The sequence below is a fragment of the Gallinula chloropus genome (genome assembly GCF_964237585.1).
Source record: "Gallinula chloropus genome assembly, chromosome: 4".
Lineage (NCBI taxonomy): Eukaryota > Metazoa > Chordata > Aves > Gruiformes > Rallidae > Gallinula > Gallinula chloropus.
Window position 1 is genome coordinate 49,483,495 of NC_140088.1, and position 26,057 is coordinate 49,509,551.

General features: G+C 37.0%; 1 protein-coding gene across 1 annotated transcript; it reads left to right on the forward strand.

Moving 5' to 3' along the window:
* USP53 (ubiquitin specific peptidase 53) lies at positions 1-26,057 on the forward strand (the record flags this gene model as incomplete). The annotated part of the gene is made up of 15 exons (XM_084263606.1): positions 1-144; positions 2,501-2,593; positions 6,433-6,567; positions 8,126-8,239; positions 8,328-8,410; positions 8,711-8,816; positions 9,566-9,712; positions 10,237-10,386; positions 10,897-11,068; positions 11,940-12,089; positions 13,206-13,349; positions 13,601-14,333; positions 16,879-16,952; positions 24,366-24,465; positions 25,073-26,057. The coding sequence occupies 15 exons, from the start codon at positions 1-3 to the stop codon at positions 26,055-26,057; spliced, it is 3,330 nt and encodes a 1,109-aa protein (XP_084119732.1).

The window sequence follows — 26,057 nt, forward strand, 5'->3', positions numbered from 1 at the left end:
ATGGCATGGGTGAAATTCTTAAGAAAACCTGGGGGCAACCTTGGAAAAGTTTATCAGCCTGGAAGTATATTGTCCCTGGCCCCTACAAAAGGCTTATTAAATGAACCAGGACAAAACAGCTGCTTTCTTAATAGTGCTGTGCAGGTAAGAAAAATCTTGATTTATTAAACAGCTCTGGGTTCACAGCAGGTTAGATAGTCACAGTGGGGAAAGTGTTTTCTTGGCAATGCTGTTTTTACCATTTGCATTACAGTACATGTGTTCTACAGAAAAAATACATCATGTTTTTCCATGGTGTTAAATTTAGTTAACAGATAAAACTTCTCAATGATTCCAAGAAAGACAGAATAGCAAGTCTTTTTAGAATGGATTTTCCTTAAAAAGAAAAAAGTGGCAGCAAGGCAATTGCAGGAAAAGATAACTGTGTGGAAATCATTTTATTTATAATTTCTTTGTAAAGTATTGATTGAGACTTTTAAATATTTAATTTTGAAAAAAAAATGAGAGCTCACTATTTTGTTGCACCCATGAAGAATATGAGAAAAAAATTCTTTTGCATGTGGAAACTGATGACTCAGATTTTAAAACTTGCTGCTTTAATTTAAAAAGTAATGTTTCTGTCAAACAGCAGTTTTATTGCTTGGTAAAATTTACTAGACACTTTTTGATGTGGGACAACCAATATTACTTCTCGTATTGAGTAGGACACTTCTTAAAATGCTGTTTTCTCAGAATTAGAGATTTGTGGAATTAAGAGTCAGAGATACACTTGATGCTAAAGAAATAGGATTTCTTTTTATTGTTTGTAGGCATATGTGTTATCAAAAAAATCAGCGCATCTGCTAATCTACACACTGTCTGTTTTCACATGAGCTGTAATTGAAAAAACATTGGCTCTCTAGATCTTTCAAGTATAGTTTAATAGTCCAATGACATTAGCATGATAAAAATAAAGTTTTCACAAGCCTACTTATGACAGGGAATATGGGGATCTACTTAATTCTGTGACAGAGCAGTGCTGGCCTTTCTACATTGTCTGCAAGTCAGAATACCAAGCACAGTTTAATTTATACTATAGTCTTTTTAAATCTAGAGATTAACAGCATTAAATTTCTAGGCTGTGCAAATAAAGGGCAGAGCAATATTTTTATTTTTTTGGTAATGCTGGATTTTCTTTATCTATCTGGTTGTTTTCAAATTGTCCATAATTATTTGCCAAACTGGCGGAGGGTTTAATAGATATGTAACCTTCCTAAAAAAACCTGTTTCTGAAAACCGTGCACATTTAAACATAGGAGATAAGAGAATTATATATGCGTGGTGTGTATGGTATCTAAATATGTTTAAAATAAAAATGTACAATAGATTTAGTAGAATGAGTTTGCTGTTATATGTTCAATGGGAACAACATGACCTATATTCTCTTGCAGTTTTGCTATTTTCCCTTAGGGTACCCTAAAATTAAACCCTAAGTCATTTTTAGTTATAGTTTCAGACAGTCCTGCTGCTGCACAGCCTACTGCTGCTTATCAAGCAGCGGCTGGTGATTGGTGACTGCCCTGCTACAAGGAGGAATGTATTCCTTTTATTAATTTTTTTTCTTCTTTTAACCTCTGTTCAACCTTCAGAACTGAAGTTTGGACGTTCATTTTCAAATGCATCCCAATTAATTTCAGGCTTTTTTATTTATAGATAGGCTGCTTTTGTTTGTTTGGGTTTTTGTAGGGTTTTTTGGCAGCTGTTGTGTTACTGTGCCTCTTGAGAACAAACTTGAGGGGGTGGGTTTTTTGTTTGTTTTGGATTAGTTTTTGTTTACCAGCAACTTTCTGAACTACTGCACTGATGGTGTACCTAAAACATCAGATATTGAAAGCAGTATAGCATAGTTAAGCTAACATTGCTTTTGTGTAGAGTACTTACATAAATAAAAGGTAGAAACATATGTGATCAAGCAACAGGATTATTGTGATCCGTGGAAAAATGAATTTGTTTCAATAATCATTTTAATAAGAGACCGCAAGAATGTACTATTGACTTAACCTGAAATGATGCTTGAATTTCACCTAGTAATTCTGTTTTAAATTTTATATGAATGAAAACGTAGAGCAGGAGAGAGGGAAAGAGACATTAGGTAAGCCCCGTGGCTGCTGTCTTATAGAAGAGTAGAATACTGTTCCAGTATTTGTACACGGTTTAGCCTGCAGCTTGTTTCTTGAAGAGTGCTTCAGGGTTTTTTTTCCACACAAATATATTGTTTGCCACTGTTTCAAAAAGACTTAAAAGGAGATCCAAATTTTGAGTGGTGAGTGCAAACCTCCCACTTCCACCTCCAAAATTCCCAAAACTAAAGGAAAAGGACCATAATTCTTGTAGCAGTTTTGGTGCTCAAGCTGAACGTTATAGGGGATTTAAAAAAAATGACATCTACTGTATGCTGCTGTGTCAAATGTAGAATATTCCAAACTCATCACTTATTTTCTGTGAAACTTTATTTTTATAGGTATTATGGCAACTTGACATATTTCGACGAAGTTTAAGAGGTTTAACTGGACATGTGTGTCAGGGAGATGCATGCATATTTTGTGCTTTAAAGGTAAATAATTTTTTGAATTACCCTTTCAAAATGAGGGACAAACAGTTTAACTATTTTTTTACTAATCTAAATCCCAATCTTACATGTGTCTGGGTGTCTCTAAGTCATCATTGTTTAAAGAAGCAATTTAAATTTCAGGATATTTGTAACAGATGTTTGCAACGTAAATATTTTCTTGTGCTTAAAGAAGCAATGTTACAGTACAGAAATTCTACAGTCTGCTAAACATAAGAGTTTTGTCTAATAAAAGACCGTATTAATTTATTTGAAAATTTCTGTCTAGCCTCAGAGATTTATTTTCTTCTATCTGCATGGATATGCTTTTGTTCTCTCCTGTAGTATTACTGTCTGATAAGATCTCATGGTTCTTTTTTTACTCAGTAGTTAATGGGAACGGTGCCAAACATAATTGTTCAATTTGTAATGAAAGGCAGGTAGGGGTGCTGGAAAATTAAAGCAAGCTGGTAACTTTTTTGGAGGTCAGATCTGCATATCTTAAATAGTGTGTAAAAACTTGGAGTATATAAACAGTGTGTAAAACTTGTGCTTCAAGCGGTTTTGTAACTTATCTGAAGTCCATAATCAAATGTCGAATTCTGTTGGGTTCTTACTGCTTTTGCTGCACTGGTGTCTGGCTGCAGCTACTAGCGAAACAGCTGTAAGATAAATTCCACTGAAAAACATATGGGTTTGGTTGGGTTTTTTTTAATTGTATGCACCTTCTACTCTGTTTGACAAGACAGACACTTTTGGGATTCTAATACAAGAGTGTGAAATGTATAGTCAGTTTTGGTAGTAGGTACAGTCATGTACAGAACTGGGAATTACTCCTGGAAAAAGCTGAAATGGACAATAGTATTTGAAAATGCAGTTCATTGAGGAGGTGAGTTTTGATGTTGCAAAACTAGGCAAGGGCAAGCCAAGTATTTTGGAGGTTATTCTCAAGGAATTTCACTGACTGAACCTTGGTACTGAAGAAGTGTTTTACGCAAGATCTGTAACATTCATATAATCTTTCAGAAGGTGTATAGTCTATGTAACATGTAGGGGCTTTTCAGATAGTTTTAGTGTTTGCCACACTGATTGCAGTATGGTACAGCTGGTTTTGAATGTGTCTGTCATTTTCCAAACATAGTCTTTTCTAAAAGGTGCCATTTCATTTCTTTGGTTAAAATGGTTAATTTTAATAAAGCCATGCAGTTGGAGTAGGTTAAGACTAGGTGTGTTCAAACTAACTTCCTGAGACTTTTATTCCAAGCTTTTTACAAGATCTTGACTCTGGGACTTCTTGTTTTACTGCTGTTTTGATGCACATCGTGTACTTCTGTCTCCTGGATACTCGATCTTGTCAGTACATGAAGTCCAGACAGGCATGCCCGTGTTTTTAGATAAAAATCTTGTCTTGCGATAATAACCTTAGTTTCCTGGAGTTTGGTGTGTATAGGGCTTCGTGTTCATATCTGATGTCATAGACTTTATGGCCTGTTCCTTTTGATTTGACCCATATTATTCTGGGTCATATGCAGTCTAGTTCAGTGGTGCACGTGAATTGCCTTTAAGTAATTAGGAGTGATTGAAGGTTGACAATTGTTGGAATCTGTTCCAGTATATATTCTTTATGATTAATCATAACACTGAAATCATAGTAAAAAATAATGTCACAGCTTCAGTGTGCTCAGAAACATGATGATGGGAGTGCCCATGGTGTGCTGCAATGGAACCTGCAAGTAATGAATTGTTCTGTTCTCATGGTGCACTTGCAAAGACCAGGTGCTTCTTTTTTTTTCAAGCTAAACATACTGCTTCCTGTACCTTAATACCTTCTATCTTCCTGTATTGTTGGGGCTCCGGTACAAAGATAGGTCTTGCATCACTCTGGTACAAAGATAGGTCTTGCATCACTCCAAGTCACGTTCCAAAAGCATCACCTGCTTCATAAGGCTGCCGGACTTGAAGTCTTTATTCTTTTTAGTGTCTGTTCTGGAGGGTTTGATACTCCCATGATACGTTGTGCAATTTATCCAAATGGCTTACTGTGCCTCAATATTTTGTATTGCTGGACTGTCATGTCTTTCTATTTGATAAGTTCCCAAGAATACTGGTAAAAGTGGTATTGCTGCCTGTTGTGAAAATGGTTAGAATGGAATTAGTTACTGTTTTAAAGGTATAGTTTTGATCTTAAAAATCCATGGATAGTAGCCTAGGTACTGAACAAAACCGTTGGGGTTACCTGATTTGAAAGTCTCTGTCCTCAGTCACTATGTATGCTTCTGGTTTGTGTTCTTGGTTTTTTAGAAACACTGGTTGAGTGATTCTGTTTGTTCTGTGTTCAGAACCTGAGGCATTTTGATTTTCATGCAGTGCCTATGATGGGTGAGAATGCATTTCAGTAACTTGTTTGTGACTTGGGTTATTTTGGTTTGGTTTTGTTTTGTTTTTTAATGGTCTTGCGCTGTTTTAACCCTTCTTACTGCTCACAAATAAAGAATGATATTTTAACTATATCACCTTTGCCCATAAACAAATAAATTCTGGTTCACTTCAGTACAATCCATTATCTTTTGGTGGTGCTCTCAGTTAAATATGTTCTTTTCTTCTCTGGATAACACTGGGGTGGGACTTTGACTATGCAGGCCACTAAAATGAGCATACATAGCTGCATAACTACTTATCAGGGGAGGGGGGTCTTTTCTTTTTTCTTTTTTTTCAGCTGGACATGTAAAGCTCTGTTGCATACTAAAAATGACCTTGCAGGCAAAATGAGAAGGGATTGTTTTTAAAGTACAGCTAACTTGTGTTACCAGATCTGGTAAAAACTTGATTTTGAATGTTTACATTGTGATATTGACTGTAATTTTTATCAGTAGCGTGTACTTTTTTTTGTGTGTGTGTGAGAGGGAAGTTTAAATATTTGACAGACACTTACCCTGGAATGCATCATGGTTAAAACACTACTTTCTGGTAGCACTGAAAGTTTGCTTTCTGTCCAGCAGATTTTGTTACCCATAGGAGGCCCATGTGAAGAACAAATATCCTTATGTGTATTTGACATGGCTTCTCCTGATTTGCTTTGTCTTTATTCTCTTCATTTTTCTTAGAAGCTTGACGTAGAATCCTTGACAGTAGAATACAGCCTTTAATATATTCAGGTTTTTCAATATCAACCTCCCTTACTTGCTAAATGATGAGGTTACTTGTATACCTGTGTCTGCCAAAAAGAAAAATAATAATATCTCTTCTGGGAAATGAAGGGGAAAAAAAAAAAGTAGTACAATGTATTCTTGTGTTATGGAACTGCAGATACTGGCCTGTTCTCTTGTATTGTGTGTGCTGGTTCCACAGGGATTATCAGCTTTCTATCTAATTTATGGGAGTTTTTTGCATATCCATAATTTTAATGAAGATACACTTCTCCCCGAAGTAGCAATGTAAATGTTACGTTATTTAATGGATGGTGGGTGTTTTAACTAGTTTGAGTGGTATTATATTATACCCGAAGAAATACACACCAGCTGTAAAGATGAGGTACATAAACATGTATCGCTTGTTCGGTGGCCAGATTAAAAAGGCTATGTAATTACAGACAAGGGCTTGTTGTTCCTGGGAGCCGAAGTCAATCACTTGCATTTTTATGTGCTTCTATGGGGTTTTTTCTACTGGATCAAAGTTCAGTTTGGTGGCATAATTTCTTATAATGAAATGAGTAACAGAGCATGGAAGTCTAATTTCTAAAGTTCTGTAGATCTATAAACATTTTCTACATTTGTTGTTTAGGCATGCTGCTTTAGAACTGTCTATTCAAGTAGCTAATCAAGCTAAGTAATGGTATTTCTTCTTAGGCAATATTTTCACAGTTTCAACACAGTCGAGAAAAAGCACTCCCGTCAGATATTATGAGACATGCCCTGGCAGAAAGCTTTAAGGATGAGCAGCGTTTCCAGCTTGGATTCATGGATGATGCAGCAGAATGTTTTGTAAGTATTCTTTCTGGTAGTTGAGTAGAACTACGTTAGTTTTGCAGATGCCAAGCTGGCCTGTTGTTGCAGTAGCTCCAGGCTCACAGGTGGACACGAGACATAATACTGCTACTGACATCATTCATACCACTCCAGGGGAGCAGACGCCTGGAGTAAGTGTCTGGTAATGTGGAGTAACCTTGCATTTGCTCTGTTCTTTCTTCCCTAACTTTATACCTCTGCCTGAGCTACATGTGAAACGTTGTTACTTCAGGATACCAGTGAGGATGACGACCTCTCAACCACTCCTTAAATTGCTTTTGATGGAGAGAAGGTTTATATTCTTGGGAGAAGTAGCACCTACGGATTTGAATATACAGTCTATTCTCTCCTCAGCTACTGAAATATGTTCTGTTACAACTAGCCAGCTCATTACTGAAGTCTGCAGGAGAGATTTCAATTTTCTTATCCAAGAGTGAACAAATACTTAAAGGATCTTGACTCTTAGTTTGTGCTTTTATGAAATGTCTCACTGAAAAGCATGAGCTGTTACTGTGACCAGAAAAGATGACTGAAGATTGCATAGAACATTGGTAAAGAAGTCTTTCTAAGAAATCCTGTTAGACAATGAAAATCGTTCTCCATAAAAAAAACCCAAATAGTGTTAATCTTCAGAAGCAGATTTAAGGGACCGAAAGTATGGTTGCCACTCTGATTGCTTTCAGCTTTGGACATATTTTTAAAATATCCACACATGAACAGCTACATGCCAGATGCATTTTCATATACACAGGAAAAATCCAGGGAAGAACTCTTGAAAGCAGCAGTTTGAGATCTTGCAGTCAGGTTAATGGATTGCAGTCATGAAAGAGAAACTTTTGTTAGTACTCCATCTAATCAAAATGCATTTAGACCCCTGAAGTAATCAGCTGTTTGTGTGATCTACCTGAATAGATTCACTTCTTACCGTTACCTCTGGTATTTTTGGAAAAAGAGGAAAAAAAAGACCATGCGGATTCAGGGGCCAAACAGTTGTAGCACGTTTTCCCTTCTTTTTCTGTTCCTTTTTTTAAATGTGAGACTTGGGATGGGGTCAGGCATGTGCTATTTATGAGCTTTTTCCATGCTTCTGGTGTGGTGGTGCATGTGCTAAACTTGATCAGATGATTCATACTGATATGCAGAGAAAACATAAAACTGTGAAGAGGAACTGAGACAAAGGCATGATCCATAAACTCCTTCAGCCATTGCATGCTATGACATTAATATTATGGCCTACTGTAAGAACAGCTTTATAATTTTTCTTGAGGATTCACTTCTTTCAAAGGGTACTGCACACTGGAAGAACAGTTGAGTACCTGTTGTCTAATCTTGTTTTGTTAGTGTTTGGAAACTTTGAGGTGAAGAGAATTCCTATCCAATGGATTACAGATAGGGAGGGAATTAAATAGCTGTTTAACTTGTAGGTGGAGTATTTGGAGTCAAGAGAAGCGGTTGGGAGTATTAAACTGTAACGTTGCTTTTAAATTCTGACTTCATCTGTTCAGTTTATATTTACATTGTTATTTCTGTTTAGGAAAATATCCTTGAGAGGATTCATTTTCACCTTGTGCCAAACAGTGAAACAGACATGTGCACTTCAAAATCCTGTATTTCTCATCAGAAGTTTGCTATGACACTGTATGAACAGGTCAGACCTTTATTTGATTTGCTTTAACAAATAATTTGTTTCCACTGTCCTGAGTAAATAAAACCAAAAGTATTTCAATTTTTTGTAGTGTGTATGTCGCAGTTGTGGAGCATCCTCAGACCCATTGCCTTTTACGGAATACGTGCGTTACATTTCTACTACAGCCCTATGGTAAGAGCTTTTATTCTTGGATCTCATTTTTCTATGTAGCCTTTCCAATGACAAGTAAAGCATGCCAGAGAAGTGCTGTGTTGAAACTGAATGTATATTCCTTTGTTAGAATGTGTTTTTGAGGTAATTTGGAATTTAAAAGCTAGATGTAGAGAGAGCTTGACAAAAAAAATGTATTGTTACTGTTTTACTTCTCTATCTTTTCTTCTTGTCATAAAATACAGTTAGTTGAGAGCTGGCTGCAAACCCTTTAATTCTTTAGAAGGGCAATCCACAGTTATTTCCACTTCCTTTTTACAGTAATGAAGTAGAAAGAATGATGGAGAGGCATGAACGTATCAAGCCAGAAATGTTTGCAGAATTGCTGCAGGCAGCAAATACTGCTGATGACTACAGAAAGTGTCCTGTAAGTAAACAAAGGTGTTGCATTACCTTAAGGTACAAGGGAGAACTTTTTAGGATATTGAATCATTACCTGTGGCCACTTCAGTGCAGTTCAGTTCAAGGTAAAAATGCCCTTGAATTTATATTCTGTTGTTCCAATTAAACGTGATATTGTAAGTGCAAGTGGCCTGTCGGGAAACTCGAGTTCTTAGGTCTCTGTTTTATTCATCACTTGATGTTGCATGTAGTGCTAGCTGGTTTTAATTATTTGGAACAGGTAAACTGTTTTAGTTCATATACACTGACAGCTTGACAATATTGTCATCTTCTGGAATATTTTCGGGCTTTTATTGACAAAAAGTTTCTCTCAGCTCGTTCTACTTAATTCATCCCTTAACTGGTTCTGTGTAAATGCTGTTAATTTGGGAACACAGAATAGTATACAAAAACATACAGACCTAAGCTTAAATGATGAAATGGAGGGGAATTAAGAGAGAAATTGTGATGATGACTTGTATGTTTTCAGAGATTCCTGTTTTAAGGTGGTGATTGGGTGTAGGAGTTTAGCTATGATCTTCATCAGAGTGTTTTTATGATGAAGACTTTTTATCCTTAAATAATTAGAAACAAACACCGTAATTAAATTTGAAAATTAGAAGTTGCAGAGTTGTTTTGTTGCGCTGTTTCTTGTCTAGTAGCTCAACTTTGGACTTATATTTTGAAGCATCTTTGTTCTTCCCCCGATCGCATTTTTCATTCTTTTTTTTCTAGAGTAACTGTGGTCAAAAAATTAAAATTCGTCGTGTTCTTATGAATTGTCCTGAGATAGTCACAATTGGTTTAGTCTGGGATTCAGAACACTCTGACCTGACAGAAGAGGTTATGCGGAATCTGGCAACGCAACTTCATCTTCCTGGGGTATCGGACCCAAAATGCAGTATTTGTTTATTCTAGAATTGCATTTTACATGTATTTTATGTATATGTAAACGTATAGATAATATAAATATTGTACACATACATACACAGACATTTTTTTTAAAAGCACAATTTAACTTCAAAGTTTGTTTACTTACGCTATTCTTTATAATATGCTACTTGATGTGGTTTCAGTGAGAGGAAAAAGCCCTGTCAGAAGTGTTGGTCTATGCCTCAGCACAAAGATCAGTGTAGGTAAATTCTTAGTGTAAAATCTAGGAATATCATGTTCTGTTTGAAATTTTTAGGATTATTCCAGAGATTTATTGTTGCATGCTTTCAAATATGGAGAAAAAAGTTAAAATGGACCTAATAAGGGCAAAAATCATTATTTATGCTCTTGAAGGATTATACAATGCAGCAGATTATTTAATATCGATTGCCTTGATGAAATGTCAGTAGTTGGTCTGGAAATTGAGGCTAACTGTTTTACACACATTTTAAAACATACAACCATTTTTACAGCTGTTTTATAGGGTTACAGATGAAAATGCCAAAAATAGTGAACTTTTTCTTGTGGGAATGATTTGCTACACAAGCCGACATTACTGTGCCTTTGCCTTTCACACCAAGAGTTGCAAATGGGTGCTGTTTGACGATGCTAATGTAAAAGAGGTAAGTACTCATTTTGCTGCTACCAATGTAGCCGTCGTTACTTCTCTGGAATGCGTTATTCTGATACCAAACCTGAAAGTCAAACAAATAGGTTTATTTTAATATAAATCACTTTTTACAAATGAATTTTAGAATTGACTTAATTATTTCTACAGTTCTGTCTGCTAAATGCTTCAAAATGTTGATGCGCTTGTCTACTGCTGAATTTGTACTTATTTTACTGAAAAAGAAGACCTGATTAGTGGCAGCTGTATTCATAGTCTTAATGTTGTTTTTGTTAGCCTATATAATACTGGGTTTTGCCTCAATTTACGTAGAATTGTGTGCCAAAATATTGCATCTTAATGCCTTTGGAATTAGACATTTGGTAGCTGTTGCTTAATCACATTTTCTTTTGGTAATAGGGTTCTTTGTTGTTGATAAAGCTTCGAGGTTTTGTTTTGGGGTTTTTGTGATGTGGTTTTGGGATTTGTTTTTATTGTTGTGTTTTGTTGGGTTTTTTTTCTTTAGATCGGAACGAAATGGAAAGATGTGGTCTCCAGGTGCATTCGATGTCACTTTCAGCCATTGTTGCTATTTTATGCTAACCCAGATGGTACAGCGGTATCTCCAGAAGATGCTCCAAAGCAGATTATTCACTGGTCTCAGTACAAAGCAGCAGGAGGAAATGGGGAAGACTCAGGTAATTAGGATATTATTTCTAATAACATTATCAACTATCTCTCTGAAATAGGGGTTATGAAGGAGAAGGTAATGGGTTAGCTGCTTTGTTGTTAAATATTTTTATTAATAATTATCTACAGTGTCTCAAAAGAGAAGAGATTAGTGCATGTATTCAATATTATGATTTTTTTGTTTGTGTAAGATAAGCGAATAAAAACTGAGATTAATGGATAATGGGAAAAATATTTTCTATTGTAGACTATTCATAAACACACATAACCAGTAATTTCAGCAGAAAATTGTATTATGTTTGTACATGAGAACATTGTATTATGCATTTAAAATACCTTTAAAAATGCTACAGAAAAATACTCTTAAGTAAAGCATCATACAAATACAGAGGTATATTTGGAGCATGTGTGTTTGCCTATGTGTGTACTTTTTGGGAAAATGAGAAGGAGCTGCAGGAAACTTACTTTCTCAGATTCATATAGCATAGGCCTCAATATGTAAGAAACCATCTTCTGTAGTTTGTACTGCCATCTTGGTTTTTTCTTTGATACTTTTCAATGTTAAACATGGCATAGAAGTAATTAGTTAATTGGATTTGACATATTCCTCTTCACAAAATATGTAGCAACAGAACACAGACTGCTTCAGGGAAGAAAGAATTGAGGATCTTATTCCACTGCAGTCTATCTAGTATATAAAATATTACAGAACTTCATTGCCTAGCATATTGAAATGTGGTGTGGGGTTTTTGTGGGCTTGCTCCTCTGTTTGCTTTTTGAAAAAAACCTGACTTTTTTTTCCTTATTTTTACATTTGGATATTGGAAACTTTAAATTAGAAAGCCTTTCAATTCTAAATACAGATGTGTTATTTGATAGGATTTGAAAAGCAGTCTGCTCCTAAATCAGACCATGTGAAAGAGAATGGAATTGGAGACCCCATTAATCAAAGGAGTAATAAAAAAATCCAGCCAGATAATTTGGCATTCAGCAGAAGCTATATTCAAGCTAGTGGTGGTAGAGGTCCAGGTATGTACCCCAAACATGTCTTACTATGAAGTATTTCAGTTGATAGCATTTCAGGTATGTGCTAACCTCTGGACTAAAACTATTTCTAAAGCAAGAATCCCATTGTTGCCTTTGAATAACAACTAATGTTTAAATGCCATCAGCCGTGGAAAGTTAACTTTTTGCACTTCCAGTTCTCCAAAAATGTTTTTATTCACGCTTGTTATTCCTGCACTAAAGTTGCTCTCGAGGCCTTGATCCATTTCTCAAGCATCATCATACCTTCCATTCACACTGTCAGTTAAAAGGCACATTAGAGGCTCACAGTTAATTTTATCTTTTGGAGCACATGGTTTGGCTCCAGATCATTGGCCATTGGCTCCCCCAAACATTAATTGTAGTCCTGTATATTAATAGACTTTATCTGACGTTTGCAAAGAAGAATAAAGTTAGCTCTACCTGTTTAAAAATCCATCTATCTGTACGTAAGGCTTCCACTCAAGTCAAGATATAGAAAGTCATGAGGCAGTGACTTCTGCATTCACTGTCAGTGCCTATACTCTGAACACCCCATGCTTTTCAAGTGGAGAGACGTCGTCTTCTCTTGAGATGTTTCTCCTCTGTATTTAGTGCTGAATTTCCAGGCTTTTAAAAACAGACTGCTAAGCTTGGTAACTCTTTTTGACAGAATGATGACTCAAAAATGGTCAGTATTCACCTTTTCAGAAATAAATTATTTGTTTTCATAAACAGTGACTCTTTATTTTTACGGAGTCGCTCTTTTATTAAAATAAAACTTTCACATTTAGACATAGTTTCATTTTTGCAGTATAATTCATAAATAGTATATGCTTTGAAAATGGCTTGAGCACTGAATTTTAAATAGTGAGAGGGGTTTGCAAGCAGTGTTTGACATAATGCTGCTTTGGTTGCTTTCATTAGTTCCATGTAGTTGACTCCTTGGAGATACACATATTTATACTACACATCTCATTTTCTTCATCTATGTTATGTAATTCATTATTCTTTTTAAGTACTAATATTAAAAGCTAATGTTATGGTACACAAATATTTTTGTGTGTGTTGATATTGAATGACTTTTTACTACTCACTTCTGACAAAAAATATTTTTTGCAGCCAAGTTAAGTTACAATGACCAAAAGGACAGGCTGAAGGACATATCCAGAGAGTGTGCTCAGAAAGCTGCTGATATGAAGAACTTCTCATCTTTACGGAAAGATGCAGACAGAGGACCAAGAAAAGAGTCTGGGAGACAACGAGGTACGTTTTAAAAATAGAACCAGAGTTTCAATGGGTTAAGTAGCTTCTAGCATCAATACCAGCTGTGCAGATTTCTTCCTCCACTGTAAGATTATTTTCCTGTTGTGGTCTGTAAGATTATTTTCCTGTTGCGGTATTCTGTAATATGTACTGGATTTGTTGAAGCGGTGTAAAGAAACCAAGTACTGTAACAATATCCGTTATATATTAATGAGAATTCTCATGGAACTTTTTCTTTTTATTCCTCTAAGATTTGATTGGGGAAGATCGTTCCAGTGTCAAGTCAGGCTCTCCTCCAGTTGGAAATGGACTTAGACACTGTGCTGATCAGCGCATATACGGCAGCCAGGGAAGAGGCCCCTATAAGCACGACAATGCACCTCACCAAGCAAAGCTCCCCCTACAAGTGCTTGGGTCAAATAGACCAGAAGCTTTTCCTGCTGGGGAGAAACCAGTAATTAGGACCCGGACTGATGGTGTGACTGGCTACGATACAGACACCAGTCAAGACTCAAGGGACAAAGGGAGTATCAGCAGCAGCAGAAGCAGAAGTAAAGGTTGGAAACCTATGAGAGAAACACTAAATGTAGACAGCATTTTCAGTGAGACTGAGAAGAAACAGCATAGCCCAAAGCACAAGGCAAATGCAAGTGCTAAATCTAAGCATGAAAAGGAGCGAAGCTTTAACCATTGGCCAAGAGAGAACCAAATCCAGAAAGGTTTAATGACTATATATGAAGATGAAACGAAACAGGATACAGGAAGTCGAAGCTCACTGGATTCAGAGGGAAAAGGAAATGCTGAAAAAAGCAAAGGATTTACAGAGAGAAAAATCCATGGTGATAACTGGCAAATTCAGAGGACAGAATCTGGATATGAAAGCAGTGACCATATCAGCAATGGATCGGCAAATCCAGACTCACCTGTTACTGAAGGAATCAATCAGGGAGATGTCAAGAAAGTTAGAGAAATTGCTGCCTGCAGGTAATGCTAAAGTTCTTAGAACTTCCATAGACTGTCTTTACAGAAAAATAGGCTGTTCTAATGTTCATCTGTTGTTTCAAAAAAGATGAAAAATCCAGCAAACATGCTTTGAACTTTATACGTTTGAGGTCAGAGATGTAGCAAGCTAGCAACACATCTAGGCATAAGGGTGTGGACAATTAAGTGTTAAGTTAAGCTTCGCTCAAAGGCTGCAACACTAGTTGTATTTGGAAGGCACTGAGCGACCTTATTATGATGCTGAGCTAGAACTGCTAAGCCCTGCTGAGGGGCAGGGTGTGTTAATTTGAAATAATTGCTACATTAATGTAGTTACATGGTTTTTAAGACTGTGGCTAACTTGCCATCTGAAATGAAATACAAGTGTCTGTGTAAATCATATCTGTGACAGTTGTATAGACAGGCTCCAACAAGGAGATGGGAATGGCAGTGGGTGACTCTTGCACACTGCTGCGAGGCTATGTTCTGAAATTCACTTTTCTAGAATGCTTCAGATATATATTACTCACTTGATAATCAGTTGACCTGTTTGAATGGGCAAACTGGCCAAAAATGTGGTTGGTAGTCAAATTTTATTAAACTCCCTAAAAATTGATGTATGCTAGTAACAAGTATGTTGCTCAGAGGTGACGTAAAGCCCCTGTTGGTGGAGATACTCATAAGCCAACTATACAAGATCCTGGGCATCCCACTGTAGCTCACCCTGCTTGAGCAAGGAGGGTAGGTCTCCCAAGTTAAATCATTATGTGGTGCTGTGAAGTACAAAGCTATCACCCTTCCACATGCAGTTTTCTGTATGGTGTGTCTTAAACTGTATGTAGAATGTAGTTTCTACTAGAACCCATTGTTTTTGTTACCACAGGCCTTTATGCTCCTCCTCTTCTCCCTTCCTCCCTGCCCAGCAAACTGTACAAAACTCCACTATACAAAAAACATTAGTGGCTTTTATTGGATAATATGTGTAAAGCTACTCCGAGCCATGATTATATTGTCAGTATTTACAGTGGCCTCAAATGTGATTTCCCCAGTTACCACCATGCCTTGCTTTTAAGCCGGCCCAAGAGGTAGCAGGATACCCAAACACTGCATGTGTCTTTTTGTGAGAGAGAATATGCTAAACATTAAACAACTTGCTTCATTTAAAAATCTGCTTACACTATTTAAGTATTTGTCAAATAAAGAAATACCCACATATTTTATCAAAATACAAATGACTCCTTGGGACTTTCAGAAGTGTTTTATATGAGTAGTAATTAGAATAGACACTCGTCTATTCTAATAGACACAGGCAATAGACACTAGTTCCCTTCTAAACATTCAGATTTTGTCTAATGAAAGCAAAACAATAAAAATAATTACTTGAAAGTTGTTGTAGAAGACAGAAAAAACCTAGTTTGTTTTCTGTTAGGTTCTTCCTCTATTATTTGTGTTACTTTCAGTATTTTCCTGTTCTTTCAATAACGAGTGGGTTTTTTTGTTTTGTTGTTTTTGCTTTTTAATTGGAAAATTGCCACTGTGTGTCTTCTTCCCTGCCTTACTCTTGGAGAAGGAAGGAACTGTCAGGGTGCTTGCCAGCCCCCCATCTGGATGGGTAAGGCATGCTTTTTGCTTCATTAAACCAGCAACATTTATCCATCTGCTGATTTTTTTTTTTTTTTACTCCTCTTGGGTTTGTTGCTGTAAATCTTCCAGTTTGAGAAAAAGTTTTCAAATCAAAATCCCTATGAATGAAAGAGAAGTGACAGTCAAAACTTAGAATGATGCTTGTTGTATTAATAAATAGCAAAACATTACGCTAGGAAAATGGACAAGATAAAAATGTTAGCTAACAGGTTGTACACGCTTAAGATACTAATACTGATCAGATTTTTGCATTTTTAGAAAACTTATGCTTGACATAAATGCTGCTATATGTTTGACTTCAAAAATATTCAGGGTGTGAACTATTAACACTCAAAAATATATTTGTTTCAGATACAGGTAATGGCAATGATAAATTTGAAACCATTTAGCACCACATGAGTAGTGTTGTTCTGCTGCACTAAAGCAGCAGGTTTAGTTGAAACCTACAAATAAATTGACTGAGATGACCGGCGTATCTGTTCTTTTTGGAAGTCACTGCAGAAAATTTCATGTGCCTTTTTCTGTGCTGTGTAGTAGGCATCCTCCTGTTGTAGTTTACCATACGGCTGTCATGAGCAGGCACCCAATCTCCAGAAGGACCTGAGAACACCACCCTCACAAACTGTGCATGTTTTTTGTCTGTCCGTATAAAAGGATTCGGGTCATAAATGTCTCTGCATCAGCACAGCCTGTCACATATGGGAGTGGTGTGAAAAGTACTGTAGGGCCACCCCTACTATCTTATGTATCTTCTGTAAAGTGTATATGTTAGTTAACAAAGTGACAGTGATGGAAAAAAGAATCAGTTTCACTTGTTTATGCTTGTATGCACCCAAGGCAATACACTTTGTAATCATATACCAATAGTTTAAGCCTTCCAATTACATCTGCGTTTCTTTTACAGTGACCAGAACTTGTCAACCAAAAAAGCTGACAGTGTGTTACATTCAGTATCCCAGCAGAACAGAAACTTCTATGGTAAGAAATTTAACTTGTATAGAGAATAAGAAATTTTCTTTAAAAATAATTGAGATGTACCAAAATTTTAATACTAACTTACTAATATTACACAAAAGTCAGACAGATTTCTGATTAGCCTTTTGTATTTTATGGTTTTGCTGCTTAAGTTCATGTAATGATATTTCATAAAATGTAAAAATGTATATACAACTTATCATTGCTTTTTTTTCTTTAAACAAGCAGTAACAAAATATTTTAAAATTAGACAATATGTGTATTAGGTTGGCTGTATTTAGGTGCATTAGAAGAAAATTGGCATGGAATTTGTGGCTGGTTCGGCCATGATGTTAGGGGGTTTGATATACTTTTTGCAGTAGAGATCTTTCTTGCTGACTCATTATACATTATAGCCTGTCTCCATCTGTTTAAAATGCAAACAAAATCTGTTTTGTGGTGTTTTTTCCTCTGAAGTGAACTCCAAATTTTGTAGTTCTTCGTGTTTTTAACCTTTTCAGTGAGTTAGACTGGTGGATAGAGATGGAAAGTATTCATAACCCTTCTTGGCATGTTCTGATGGAAATACAATGCAACAGCAGTTCAGTAGCTTCCTAACTTTTTTCAGGAGCATTTAAAGCGTTCTGTTCCATGAAGCACCTTCATTTATTGAGTTTCTTGGCTTTCTTATCAAGGAAATGTATTCCTAGCTATCTGCCTTGCTATATAAAATCCCAAATAGAGGGGTTGGGGTTTTTTCAGCACTCCACCACTGTGTGAAGAAAACTGTTTGTGTTACTACAGCAGCAGTAGTTTCCTACTTCGGTGTTAGGTCATGAATATGCGTGATTGGAGTTCACCTGGTCTTAGCATCTCCTTTCAGACGTCAGGGATGGTGCTTGTCTGCATGCTAAGTCATGTAGAACCACGGCATGTCTCCCAAATAGTTGCTTCACATGACTTCACCAAAGTAACAGGCTTGGTAGTGTTTGGATCTATTTTTTAAATACACTATTTTGGTGTGGGAAATGTAAGTATTGTTTTGGGAGGTCACAGCTTCTTCACGAATTGATAGATAATCAGGATACAATGATTCTTCTTGCCACAGTCCTCTCCTGGTGTGTTTTGTTATAAAGCATTTTCTTCACAGGCTGATAGAGCAGTTTGTCCTTCCTTCTGCATGTCCTACACTGCTGTCTTCTAAGGAAGTGGCCAACACATAACTGCTTTGGGCTGGTGTAGGGTCTCTGTACAAGAACCAAAACCACTGTTGTTCACTGGTATTAGGGATTTTATCAAGGCCTGTAGTGACATGACATGGGGCCAACAGTTTTAAACTAACAGAGGATAGATTTAGCTTAGATATGAGGAAGAAATTTTTCCCTGTGACAGTGGGGAGGCCCTGGCACAGGCTGGCTGTGGCTGCCCCTGGATCCCTGGTGGTGTCCAAGGCCGGGTTGGATGGGGCTTTGGGCACCCTGTACTCGTGGAGGGTGTCCCTGCCTATGACAAGGGGATGGGACTAGATAACTTTGAAGTCCCTTCCAACTCAAACCATTCTGGGATTCTTATGATGACTCTATGCTGCCATAAAATACTCTGTATAATTAATTTTCACTGGCCTTAATCGGTGCTTTCTTTTTAATCCAATGGAAATGATTAAATGTAAATCACTGATTCCATTTCATATATTCTGCTTTGGGAAAGTATGTGTTGCTTTAATTTGGGGAGAGGTGTTTGGGTTTTTTTTTTGGTTTTTTAATTGAGTGTGCATGTTCATTCCCTCCCACTCTTTCTTGGTGGATGGATACTAAGGAAGATTTGATTTTTTTTTTTAAATTGTCTGGGTGGACTCTGGTACCATTTGTTTTCCTTCAAGATATGAAGCGATATCAGGAAGAAACACTTAAAATAAGGAAATCTATTTCCTTTTACATACTAATATGTCTGTTGGGTTTTTAGAAAGTTGATAAATGCCTTGGCATATAAATATTATAGGTCAGGACGAGGCCAGCCAAAATCATTACTATTGTTGCTGGAACAATGGAATGGTGCTTATACAAAGAGGTGCAATAAATATTAGGCTACTTCCCCAGGAAATGTTTGATTTTTATAGATATGATACTTCTTTTCAAATAACATATATAGTATAGTTTCTTCTAATACTTAAATTGGGGGAGGGGGCTGCCATATCACTTTTATCTTTTAATCATTATTTCAGTTCATTTTTCAGTTGTAGCAAGAGAGCTGATTTGGACAACAAAAAAACCTGTAATTGATGTTGCGTGGAATGCAGAGATCTGGTTTTGCATGACATTAATTCTACTTTAGTTTTGTATTACGCTATATTTATCATACCAGTGGGGCTAAAAAACCCCCAAACCAAAAAAACCCCACCACACTTGGAGAGCAAGAAGAAAAAAAAAAAGAAAAGAAAATAACCCACCAGTGAAAAATGCATAAAGGGCTGTTGGAATGAAAAATAAGTGAGTTCAAACAATGTTTCAACTTAGTAATGAGCATTTTCCAGAGAGAACCACGTACTCTACTTAAGTATACTTGAAGCTTTCAACATGTATCCTACACGTTTTAAAAAAAAAATGTGATGATTCCGTTATTGTAATTCAGGAACTAACTTCTGAACAGTTTCATAACAAAAATGGATGTGTTTGAAAGCTCTCATGTGTCATGTTGATAATTTTAGTGGAAGTGATTAGTGGACTGAAAAGATGCCTCAAGAATTTGATCATTCCACTTGTAAGTGGGGTTAAAAATTTTAGACTCTTTTTTTGTGGCTGTATTAATAGTGTGTCAGGCCACCTTTAGCAAGGACAGTAGAAGTCATTTACAGGGATCGGTTGTATTACCTTATGTTGCATTTCAAAATATTATGAACAAGACATGAATTCATAAGTAAGTACCAAAAGGACTCCTAGAAAATAGTACTTTAAGAAAGAAATACCCGGTCCTTTCTGAGAGAGGAAACAAATCTTTGTTACCACCTCATGGCAACTTGAAAAAATAGCTCTGGGTGGGGCTTTTTCTGTGTGGAAAACTTCTTATTGAAATAATGTTGTATTGCTAATTATGCTTGCCATTTATGTAACTGTGCTTTACCAGTTCCTCATTCTTAATCGGAGCTGAATAAGGCTGCTGCTGCTCAGCAGTTGAGGAATTCTGTCTCTAACTTACAAAAATAAGCTTATTGTTATTAACATTGGATGACACAATGGTTATGCAGATCAAATGGCTGCTCCCTTGAGTGGTAGTAAGCAGGTGATCTCGGTAGTGCTGAAGCAAATGTCCCAAAAGGCTGATCCCTAATTTGTGTGACCAGATTTGGGTGGGAAAAGATGAATATTTAGTAAGAAGATACAGTATCCTTAATTTATTTTAATGAGTTAGTGCTTTTGAAGTTGGAACCACAGTTGAGGAGGGTAATTATTTTTGTTTATAATGAGTATGTGACATGAACAGCGTGAGGGCAGAATTTCTAACCTCGCATTCTTCACGTTGAAGAGAGATGGCTGTGATTCTTGGAAGGTGGAAAGGGCTGTATTATTTTCTAATAGATTTTCAGAGCAGACCATGTGCTGGCTACTGACAGTAATCTTCAATCATAAAGGCATTTGAGTGCCTTTCATGACACCCTTTTTGAGGTGCAGTATTAAAAGCTGCCTGTTCGGTGATCTCAAAAAGGATACCTTAAATTAGTAATTGCTTCTCTTTGAAAACAAATGCAAAGCAGTGTTTGTAATATTACATATCTGGAGGTTTTTCCCATTAATAATTACTCTGTTTAATAGCGTGAGAGAACCAAAACCTAAAGTAGTTCTGATGCTCTGGATTTGGAAGAATCCAAATTGCTTTTGTTTATTTGTCATTTCAGAAAGTCTCACAAATGCTAATTCTGAAAGAAAAGACTCAGCTTCTTAGGGAAGCAGTACATTTATAATAATAATTTAAAATATGCAACTATACTTAAGAAAATCCAGTTGCTACCCTTCTAGTGCCATCTGTGAATGTGACTGTCCTGTTTGAAAAACTGAGAGTGAATTTAAAGCATGAGGCTACTTAACACATACCAGAAATGAATAAATGCTTTTCTGGAGTGTCTTTAAATGATAAAGATTTTGGTTTAAAAAACCCAAAACAAACCTTAAACGTTCAAAGTTTCCAAAGGTATTTGAGCAACCCACACAATGTAAAGTGCTCTGAAATTTGTATTTTACTTTATTAATGTGACAACTTTGCAACTGAAAATAGATGTTGCAGAGATTTGGGTTTTAAAACAAAGACCTAATAAACTTCTTGAGATGGCCAGATCAGAATGAAGAGAGAGTAACAGTTGGTATTCTTTGTGGAGTGTTGCTTCACTTCCAGACCTTATTTAAACTTACACACACACAAGTATGCACCACCCCACCCCGAGGAAAAAAAAAAACAAACAACACAACAGTGGAGCTTTATTTTCATTTTTTCCAGATGTTTAAAGCCATGGAAAAAAAAATCCACTAATGAATATATAAGGAATGCTTTGCAACTGAATGTTGCTCCAACGGACAGTTTATTGAATATAAGGATTATATTTTTTTCTCTAGATGGTCACTGTTGTTTGGGTTTTTTTTAAATAACTTTGTTTTGGACAAGTTATAACTGTTTACCTTCTTGACTAGAGCTCTGTTGGTTTTCCACCTATCCAAAGCTTCCCATAAGTTCCTCAGTCATTGCAACTGAACACAGAAAAGCATCTGGTTTCAGAGAGGAATTTGCCACAGGAGTTGTTACAGAAAGTATTACCCCTTAGGTTTGTTTATTGACAAGGTTACAAAAAATATTTAAAGATCACATAGTCAGAAGTACAGGAAACATGCCACTAAAGAACATTAGAGGGAAAGTTAATTTAATTAGGGGTTTGGGGCTGGTTGTTTTTTTTTTTTTTCTTTTTCCTGAGAAATTGGGCTTTAGGGATTTTTGCAAATACTCTGCCTGTGCAAATGGAGAGACTAGAGGAGAATTTGTCCTCACTGTTTCCTCTAGAATGGCTGTTAATGTTTGGCAAATCTGCATTGGCTGTTCAGGAAGGTAGATGTTCATAAACCTTAAAAGCAAGCTGATTTGTAAGAAAAACAGTTACATTTCATTTGTTGGTAGGCTTCTTAGGACCCACTGATAAGGATGTCTGGCCCCAGCCCAGCACAGTGCTTGTGTGCCCCATATTTAGGTAGAGCCAAAATTCCCAATAGAGTCTGCGTCTGGTTTTAACCATGCATGGATATCCTGTCAGCAGAAGAGAAAGTAACACATCTATTTTTAAGATAGCTGGAATTCCGAAGGCACAAAGCACCTGGTATCGCCGGGCAGCTTAGGCCAAGGGCGCACCATGGTGAGGGCAAGGGAACCGCTTACTAACCTTTGCTGCCGCCTCCTGCCCGGTTTGGGATACTGCCTCGGGGTAGGGCCGAATTCCCCGGGAGTCTGCCTTGGGGTAAAAATAAAAAGCCTACAATCTGCAATCTTCACGTCGGGTGTGGTGGGGAATTAAAGAGCAGTCGTTGGGGCAATTTCTCGGGGATCTTTAAGTGTACGTGCTCTTGTATAAAAGCCCGTCTATTCGAAGACTGCAAGTTAAAAACGCTAGCGTCTGACACTGTTAATCCAGCTAATTATTTGGCTAACTCATTCCTGGTGTATCCCGACATCTACTCTACAGTAGGACTGAGATTTAGTACCGAATTGTAAACATACATGGGAAATAACGTGTTGGAGCATGTGCTTTTTTCTTTTTTTTCTTTCAGTAAAGCGATTTACAATTCATTAAAATCTGTAGCTGAGTGAAATATTTTCTGTTTGAAGTATTGCCTCAGCATTAGCTACCTCTGATGCCATGGCCCACTGGAGCTGTTTTGAACTTTCTTTCAGATGAATTACTTGTCCCTTGCCAGGGCTGCACGGGCTCATTCAGTAACAATATTTTCCCATAAGTATTCTTCCTATGGCTGTAATATCGTTTATCATGCCAGAATAGCAAGACTTTTTAAAATTTTTTTTTTTTAATATTTTGAGCCTCAAAGGAAATGCATATCCAGGCTTTGTCTCTTGTATTATATGCTGGTTTAGCTTCTACAATTTTTGTCAAAGATTTAGTGACTTCAGTCTTTCATAAATTGAACATTAGGCAGATATTGACCCTCAAATGCAGTATAACCTGGCAGCATCACCCAGAGTTTTTAGTTTCATTCTTTTTTTGTTGTAGGGTATTTGACTCTGGTTCATGAGTCAAAAGTTCCAAGACCTCATTTAAACTTGGGGCAATGACAAGTGATTTTTTTTTTTTTTTTTTTTTTAGTCTTGGTAAGATAGAAATGTTTTGTGGCGTTTGTTGATCTGGTAGAATGGAACAGCCCATGTTATCCCATTGGGAACTGTCTAACTTAATACTGTCTGCTGAGCATGAGATTATTCTAGTAGGAATCCGGCAATGTATGATCCCTTTTTTTAATTTACTTCCTCTTTTCCTTAAATGGACATAGTACTTACATGAATCTCGTCTTTACATCCCCAAAATAAGACTTTTTTTAAATGGCTTCAGAGCAGGTGACTGATTATAATCATGGCATTAGGAAGATCTATCTGTCTCTAAACAAATAGCCCAGTCTTTTCACTTGCCAAGAGAGTGCTTTATGTGGTGTTGATGTGGACACTTCAATGTGTCCTTTATTTACTGTTAACTAGGAGCTGTATTGTTCAGAAATTGTGTATTTTTAGAGAATGATTCTTTGCCTGTGAATGAAAGGAACTTCTGGAGTGTGATGGCCCAGGCACACTCTTGTGAGTTCGGGGCACATGACTGAGAGTGTTCTGTCTGCTCAACTTCTCTACAAACTGTATACTTTGCTCTTAAGTTTATCTGTTTCAAAGAAAGCATAATGCCTTTTTTTAATAAAAACCCCCACACCCCTCCCCAAAAAACCCTCTAACAAACCAAACACCCCATCCCTACAGTAATTTAATTATTCTTACATTATGTGAAATTTCAGAACTCAGTCCGTAATGTAAATCGCTCTGCATGTTTGAATAAACACTTTTGTAAAAAGCGGGCCTTTGAAAATGCTTTTAATTAGATGAAACATTAAGATGATCTTCAATATGTGCCTGTAGGGCTTGAAATTGTGGCAGTTACCTATTTACTGGTAACATTTAAAAAACCCAAAACCTAAAGAACGTATCCCTGAGATTATTTTGGATTAATATAAAATGCATCCTGTGACAAATTTCCTTCAAAATGGTTATTTTGATCAATGTTGAATCTTGAAAAGAATTAATTGTCCTGCTGTGTTGTTGTGTTTTGTGTGGTTTTTTAACCTCTGAGGAATTACAAAGAAGGAACTGCACTATATTTCTGCTAATTTCAAAACAATTTTTTTCTTCCTCCAGACCTGAGGAAAGACCAGATCAATTCAGAAGTTAACTACAGACCTCATATTAATTTCCCAACAGAATTACATCTGCAGGTACCCAGTCCTCCAGTAAAGAGGTAAATAACGCTACCATTAATCTACTATGTAATAGGTTGAGAAATACTGAATTCTGTTTGTGATGGTAATTGATACATGCAAAAGTTAAAGTATCGAATCTTTTTAACAGACGATTAACCAGTTAGTGGTTAGTGCACTGAGCCTGTAAAGTTTTGAAAAGTTTGGCTGGAAGGGGAGGAAGAAGTACCATCTGTTTAGAAGCTCCTGCTATTATATACCTGTTGTTTCTAATTTGAACTAGAAGTTCTCAGTGCCTCCTAATAATGAAGAATCTAAATACAAATTTAGTACCAGAAAAAGTGGATTTAGCAGGCGGAGTTACATTGAGAGCAGAGATCATGTTTGAACTAAACTCCTTCAACATTCGGGACTATCTTACCTTATAGGTACTAAATCTTTGCAGAGACTTTTGGGGCACTTAACATTTCAAATGAAACATTGGAGTAATGTAATATAACTTTTAACTGAATGGCTGTATGTTAAGCAAATCCCAATTCTCTAGTCGGTGTGAATACTTCAGCAGTGTTATTGAAGCTGTGTTTGAAAAAATCCTTGGGTGATTCTTGTTTTACGGATACTTATATCCTGTGTGGTTTTGCATCGTAGAGTTGAAATGCCTGAGACCAATAGGAAACTTACCCCATCATCGGCTCTGCAGCCAGTTCTTAAAGACATTGTTAAGTCAGAAAGCAGGACCAAGGCCAACGAACAGAATCCTTCAGAGTGGTTTAATCCAGACAAGCTTGAGAAGATGAATGCGTCAGTCTATTGTGCTGATGGCATATCTCACCCCCATCCAGAAAACGTCTGTGGAAGAAAGCTGATCAACAGCAACTTCCACTCCTCTTGCCAGCCACAGTTCCAGCACACAAGAACGGTTGGTCCCAAGGTAGGGCTGTCTCCTTGCGTGCCGCAGAACCTATCAGAAAGGCCCATGGTCCTTCCCCCTCCGGTTGAGCATGCTGGGCACCCACTCCGAAGGGTGGATGCTCTGTGGGTGCCTGAAGCAGTGTACCAGAATCTTCCCCCCCCTTTACCACCGAAGAAATATACTCTGAATACTTTGCCAGGATCAGAAAATAACTCAGCAGCTGATGTAAAATCAACAGAAGTATTGCAAAATAACCCATTAAGGCAGATGGGTACACCTTTAAAGCCTGCATCAGAAGCAAGCACATTCCCAAATGAACAACGGCTTAAAGAACCATTTCAAGGGAATGAACTGTTTGTGCATAAACCGGATTCGCCACCTCACTTACCAGTTAATGACTTTTGGACTGTGTCTGAAAACTTTTTAAAGAAAGGACCTCGTCATACAGGACCAGATGCTGGCTACGTGGATGGAAATGACAGCGTATCCCTAACGACTTACTTTTCAGTAGATGGTTGTATGACAGACACGTACAGGATGAAATACCATCAGAGACCCAAGCTGTATTTTACGGATAGCGGGAGCTTTCACAAAGAAAAGCACCCTCCATCAGGTGGAGTAGAACTGAATGCTACCTACCATGCTACTCTTGAGCCCAGGCATCTCACAGCTGAGCAAAGGTACAAGGCAAATGTAGAAAGCATACACTGCAGTAGGTAG